The 7,019-nt window shown below is 47.5% G+C and overlaps 1 protein-coding gene across 2 annotated transcripts in view; it reads left to right on the plus strand.

Annotated features, from left to right (window-relative positions):
- LOC109481765 (transient receptor potential cation channel subfamily M member 3-like) overlaps positions 1-6,561 on the plus strand; it is a 7,077-nt gene extending 516 nt beyond the window's left edge. For both annotated transcript variants that reach the window (XM_019784356.1, XM_019784357.1), the window contains exons 2-9: positions 138-331; positions 541-710; positions 1,396-1,495; positions 2,236-2,461; positions 2,745-2,893; positions 4,504-4,615; positions 5,667-5,807; positions 6,292-6,561. In XM_019784356.1, coding sequence (XP_019639915.1) covers positions 138-331; positions 541-710; positions 1,396-1,495; positions 2,236-2,461; positions 2,745-2,893; positions 4,504-4,615; positions 5,667-5,807; positions 6,292-6,561 — 1,362 coding nt within the window. The remainder of the gene's footprint in view (positions 1-137; positions 332-540; positions 711-1,395; positions 1,496-2,235; positions 2,462-2,744; positions 2,894-4,503; positions 4,616-5,666; positions 5,808-6,291) is intronic.
- The last annotated feature ends 458 nt before the right edge of the window (positions 6,562-7,019 follow it).

Below are 7,019 nucleotides of genomic sequence, written 5' to 3' on the forward strand. Positions count from 1 at the left end.
GTTAGAGAGGCTGGTCGCCATATATTAATGTTTTAGACTAAAAAATCAATTATCTATAACCAGAGAGCAGTTACATGCACACTGCTAGTGGATAGACCATGCGAAGTGGAACTTTAAGCACTGTGCATGTTTACTAGGTGATGACGGGCAGTGCAGACGTGGAGGCGAGTGCAGAGCTGGTCCGAGGGCTGGTCGAGCAGGAGAAGGTCGGCGTCTTAAACCCCTGCTGCAGCAGAGATCGTCTCGAGGAGGACAGGGTCGACCTTCTTCCTCTGGTCGGCAAGGTCATCTGCACCAAGCTGCTCGTGGGGCAGATCTCAAGCCTCTACAGGTGGGTTGTTGTTGTGGATGGTTGTTGTTGATTATTGTTGATTGTTGTTGTTGATTATTGTTGATGTTGTTGATTGTTGTTGATGATTGATGATGCTGATTATCGTTGATTTTTGTTGTTGGTTATTGTTTGTTGTTGATTGTTGATTTTTGTTGTTGATTTTGTTGATTATTGTTGCTGATCATTGCTGTTGTTGTTGTTATTTACAGTGAGGATAAGTACCTTGTGCGGGAGGCGACAGTCCAGGACCTGGGAAAGACGCTAAGTAAGATGCCGGCAGAGTTTGAGAACCCGATGCAGCACCTGCTTCTGTGGGCGGTCATGATGAACCGGAGAGAGCTGGCTCTGCTCTTCTGGCGCATGGGCAGGGACCACATCGGTGAGAACCTGTTCTCTGATGATTGTTGTGTGTGGTTGTTGTGTGTGGTTGTCTGTGGTTGTTGTGTGTGGTTGTTATTGATGGTTGTTGTCTGTGGTTGTTGATGTTTGCTGTGGGCGGTCATGATGAACCGGAGAGAGCTGGCTCTGCTGTTCTGGCGCATGGGCCGGGACCACATCGGTGAGAGGCGTACTTTGATGGTTGTTGTGCATGTGTGGTTGTTGTTGATGGTTGTTGTTTGTGGTTGTTGATGGCTGCTGTTCTGCAGAATGGGCCGAGACCACATCGGTGAGAAGTCATATTTTGTTCTTGTTGATGTTTGCTGTTTGTGGTTGTTGTTGATGGTTGTTGTGTGTAGTTGTTGTTTGTGGTTGTTGTTTGTGGCTTTAACAATATCCAGAATCATGCTCAGGCAGGATTCTGTATGGAGAGTCCATGTGTATCCAGAACTGTGTCTGGTGCAAATCCTTACATTGACTTTGCAGAAACTATCCAGAACCGTGCCTGATCCTTAGACCCTATCCCATTCTAGGCACAATCCTGGACATGATACAGGTCTTACTTTCCTGTTTGCAATCTTTGGCAGGATTTAAAAAAATCCTCATCACACACTTGATTTGATGAAATTAGATATTACCATGTGACTTCCTCATTCCTAACTGTGCTTTTTTGTCACGTCCTTCAGCGTCAGCCCTGACGGCCAGCAAGGTCCTGAAGTCCTTGGCCAAGGTCGCGGATTCCGAGGAAGAGCTGGATCTCAGTCTGGATCTCAAGAACCATGCGGAGTAGGTCCCTAGCTCATTAATATGCAAATATATGCACAGTGATCTCAGTCTGGATATCAAGAACCATGCCGAGTAGGTCCTTAGCTCATTAATATGCAAATATATGCACAGTGATCTCAGTCTGGATCTCAAGAACCACGCGGAGTAGGTCCTTAGCTCATTAATATGCAAATATATGCACAGTGATCTCAGTCTGGATCTCATGAACCACGCGGAGTAGGTCCTTAGCTCATTAATATGCAAATATATGCACAGTGATCTCAGTCTGGATCTCAAGAACCATGCGGAGTAGGTCCCTAGCTCATTAATATGCAAATATATGCACAGTGATCTCAGTCTGGATCTCAACAACTGTGCAGACTAGTTCCTGGCCTCATTAACATGTAAATATATGCAAATCTATGCACAAAATATGTTGAGAGTTTTGGCGGTGTCACAAATGCAAAAATGATTTTGACAAACTTTTAAGTTAAAACTTTTGGTCCAACACAAAAGTTCTCTCAACTAGAGCTTTCGACCAGTCACTCTGGTCTTCCTCAGTAGACTGACCCAGTGAAGCTTGTCACGTGGCTTCTGTGACATCATCACTGAGGAAGACCAGAGTGACTGGTCGAAAGCTCTAAGAACTTTTTGTGTTGGACCAAAAGTTTTAACTGAACATGTGTAACTACCAACACAGATGAACTTTCAAGATACTATTATAATAATAGTGATTTTGACAAACATTTTTCCCTTTGCAGCGAGTTTGAGCAGCTTGCCCGAGGGGTCATCAACGAGTGCTACGGATTGGACAAGAAGAAGTCACATGACCTGCTGATCCGTCGGCAGGAGAACTGGGGCGACACGACGTGCATGGCGATCGCCTCGTCCAGCCGGCACCTCGACTTCATGAGTCATGCCGCCTGTCAATCAAAACTCAACCTCATCTGGAAGGGCAAAATGGCGCTCTACACGTCATGGTGGAAGGTTAGGCTTTATTCCTTCCTTCCCTCTTTCATTCATTCAATCATTCATTCATTCATACATACATACAAGATGGCGCTCTACACATCATGGTGGAAGGTTAGGCTTTATTCCTTCCTTCTTTCTTTCCTTCTTTCCTTCCTTCCTTCCTTCCTTCCTTCCTTCCTTCCCTCCCTCCTTCTCTCCTTCCCTCCCTCCCCTCTGGTTTCTTCCAGTTGATCCTGTCGACATTGTTGTGTTTTTAACTCCCCTTTGCTGTTGTTGACCCTCCCGTTTGTTGTTCCAGCTGATCCTGTCGACGTTTCTGCCCTTCATGATCTTCACCATCAAGTTTGTGGACCAGGAGGAGGATCAGCTTCCGGATTCTCCTCCCAACTCCCCCGTAGCCTCCCCGCGCAAAACTCCCCGCTTCAGGCCACACAAATACGTGCACAGGTGAGACATACCTGCACAGGTGAGACATACCTGCACAGGTGACACATACCTGCACAGGTGAGACATTCCTGCACAGGTGACACATACCCGCACAGGTGAGACATACCTGCACAGGTGACACATACCTGCACAGGTGAGACATACCTGCACAGGTGAGACATACCCGCACAGGTGAGACATACCTGCACAGGTGAGACATATCCGCACAGGTGAGACATACCTGCACAGTTGACACATACCTGCACAGGTGACACATACCTGCACAGGTGACACATACCTGCACAGGTGAGACATACCTGCACAGGTGACACATACCTGCACAGGTGAGACATACCTGCACAGGTGACACATACCCGCACAGGTGAGACATACCTGCACAGGTGAGACTTACCTGCACAGGTAACACATACCTGCACAGGTGAGACATACCTGCACAGGTGACACATACCTGCTCAGGTAACACATACCTGCACAGGTGAGACATACCTGCACAGGTGAGACATATCCGCACAGGTGAGACATACCTGCACAGGTGAGACATACCTGCACAGGTGACACATACCTGCACAAGTGAGACATATCTGCACAGGTGAGACATACCTGCACAGGTGACACATACCCGCACAGGTGAGACATACCTGCACAGGTGAGACATATCTGCACAGGTGACACATACCTGCACAGGTGAGACATACCTGCACAGGTGAGACATATCCGCACAGGTGACACATACCTGCACAGGTGAGACATACATGTATCCGCACAGGTGAGACATACCTGCACAGGTGACACATACCTGCACAGGTGAGACATACCTGCACAGGTGAGACATACCTGCACAGGTGACACATACCTGCACAGGTGACACATACCTGCACAGGTGAGACATACCTGCACAGGTGAGACATACATGTATCCGCACAGGTGACACACAGATAAGACTTCTGTATAGCCTGACTCGGTCCCAGTAGGCCGTTTCAAGGCTAGGTAAGATACCTATATTGTGCAAAGGGGGATAAGAAAGTATTTGAGTTCTAATCACTTCATCAGGTTTGCAGGTACAGAACTGTCATTACCTGGAAATGTTATGTTGAGAAAGACACAACATTTCAACCTGAACATTAGTCTGCAGATGATGTCTTTTTCACCCTTTTGCTCATTTCTAGTACCTGGTTCTGATAGCTCCTGTTGTTTCTGGCTCTCTTCACACACAAGTCCTGATCAGGCCATGGAGCTGTGTGTGGAGAGAGCCAGGATCTCATCCTTCTCTTCTCTCTCTCCTTCCCTCCATCCTCCCAGCCCCTCTGGCTGCTTCTCCTCTCTCTTTGTGGACCAGAGAACTCACAGGTACGCACAGGTACACACAAGTTTCATGCGTAGGTACGCACATGCAGGTACGCACAGGTAGGCCTGTGCCTGAACAAACCTCACGTACAAGGTACACAGCTACCTGTGCTTGGAAATCTGCTTTGTACTTTTTTTTGAGATAACAGAAATTCTTCTGTCTAGTATGTGTTCCTTACCTTTTGGACTGATTTACTAACTAAAAATTGTCACGATGATTCCACAGATGTGTCTCTGGTTGGCTCATATTTCTTCTGTTTCTGCAGAGCGAAGCGACTTTTGAGTGTTTCCTGGCAACTGGGGTCAAAGGGCATTGGGCCGCTTCAGGCCATCTACAACTTCCACGTGGCTCCAGTTACCAAGTTCATGTACACGGCAGTAAGTAACTCTGGCTCCAGTTACCAAGTTCATGTACACTGCAGTAAGTAACCCTGGCTCCAGTTACCAAGTTCATGTACACTGCAGTAAGTAACCCTGGCTCCAGTTACCAAGTTCATGTACACTGCAGTAAGTAACCCTGGCTCCAGTTACCAAGTTCATGTACACTGCAGTAAGTAACCCTGGCTCCAGTTACCAAGTTCATGTACACTGCAGTAAGTAACCCTGGCTCCAGTTACCAAGTTCATGTACACTGCAGTAAGTAACCCTGGCTCCAGTTACCAAGTTCATGTACACTGCAGTAAGTAACCCTGGCTCCAGTTACCAAGTTCATGTACACTGCAGTAAGTAACCCTGGCTCCAGTTACCAAGTTCATGTACACTGCAGTAAGTAACCCTGGCTCCAGTTACCAAGTTCATGTACACTGCAGTAAGTAACCCTGGCTCCAGTTACCAAGTTCATGTACACTGCAGTAAGTAACCCTGGCTCCAGTTACCAAGTTCATGTACACTGCAGTAAGTAACCCTGGCTCCAGTTACCAAGTTCATGTACACTGCAGTAAGTAACCCTGGCTCCAGTTACCAAGTTCATGTACACTGCAGTAAGTAAGACTGGCTCTGGTTACCAAGTTCATGTACACTGCAGTAAGTAAGACTGGCTCTGGTTACCAAGTTCATGTACACTGCAGTAAGTAACCCTGGCTCAGGTTACCAAGTTCATGTACACTGCAGTAAGTAACCCTGGCTCAGGTTACCAAGTTCATGTACACTGCAGTAAGTAGAACGTCAACATGGCTCTAAACATGTTTAACCCACCAGAGTTATCAAAAAGAGTAGAGGTATACATCCTGGTGTGAGTGGTCTAAACCTAATAGTCTGGTACTTACAAAACTGGTGTGTTATGCCTGAAGACTGTATACTGGTTGTGAGAAATGAACAAAACTACAATTCTAAGTACAATGACTGTGGTTTTTCTTGTGTTCTACATGGCATTCAGGTTGTTAGTCCTCGGTACTTGTGTGGTTTGTTCAGGTGTTTGTTGTTTGCTCAGGTGTTCTACGTGGCGTTCCTGGTGATCTTCAGCGTGTTCATCCTGACAGACCTGCATCCGCTGGAGGAGGAGCCGATCGGCATCTTGGAGTGGCTCACCATCGCCTGGCTGGCCAGTCTGCTGGTGGAGGAGCTCAGGCAGGTGAGAAACTACCTGTTACTGCACCTGTTACTGCACCTGTTACTGCACCTGTTACTGCACCTGCTACCGCACCTGTTACTGCACCTGTTACTGCACCTGTTACTGCACCTGTTACTGCACCTGTTACTGCACCTGTTACTGCACCTGTTACTGCACCTGTTACTGCACCTGCTACTACACCTGTTACTGCACCTGTTACCGCACCTGTTACCGCGCCTGCTACCGCGCCTGTTACCGCGCCTGCTACCGCGCCTGCTACTGCGCCTGCTACTGCGCCTGCTACTGCGCCTGTTACTGCACCTGTTACTGCACCTGTTACTGCACCTATTACTGCACCTGTAAATCTCTCTACATCTCCCCATGCAGATCCTAGCAGAGCACCCGCGCTCATTTTGGCACAAGATGCAGATCAGCTGTAGTGTATTCTGTTCATCTGCAGATCCTGAAAGATCTGTGATCTCCGATTACTTTTCTCCCCATGCAGATCCTAGCGGAGCGCCCTCGCTCGTTCTGGCACAAGATCCAGATCTGGTTCGGGGATTTCTGGAACATGATGGACTGTGGTCTCCTCCTGATGTTTCTGCTCTCACTGGTCCTGCACGTGACGGTGTCGGCGGGGTCAGGGTTCGAGGTCGTGCGGGTCATGTACTGCATCACGCTGGGGTTCTCCTTCGTGAGGCTACCGCAGCTGTTCATGGTGCACAAGGACATCGGGCCCAAGGTCATCATGATACAGAAAATGGTGAGCAATTAGTGTGCAGCCATCTTGGTGACCTCTGACCTTGGTGACCTATGTACATGTCTATAGCCTTATTTTAATCTGTCGTAATTGCCAATGTATTTATGTTTTGTAAATGTGTCATGTGTGTCTTGAAGGACCACAGGAAGAATAGCTACATTTGTTGTAAGCTAAGTGTGGATCCCAATAAAGTCAAAGTCATAGCAGGAGCAGACGATTTGGTCTTACTCATTATCAATGATGGTTGCTGGTAAAGCAAATAAAATGGAGTCTTCAGTCAGTTGGCCAGGACCTGAGTGCTCTTTGGACATCGGCCCAAGGTCATCATGATACAGAAAATGGTGGGCAGGATCTGATCATGTTCCTTGTCAAACAGGAAGAAGATGATGATTGCTGCTAAAGCAAATAAAAATGAATCTCCAGTCAGTGGACCATGACGTGCATGTTCTTCCAGACTCCACAAGTTTTCTGGT

The sequence above is a fragment of the Branchiostoma belcheri genome, unplaced genomic scaffold, assembly GCF_001625305.1.
Source record: "Branchiostoma belcheri isolate BF01 breed outbred unplaced genomic scaffold, Haploidv18h27 scaffold578, whole genome shotgun sequence".
Lineage (NCBI taxonomy): Eukaryota > Metazoa > Chordata > Leptocardii > Amphioxiformes > Branchiostomatidae > Branchiostoma > Branchiostoma belcheri.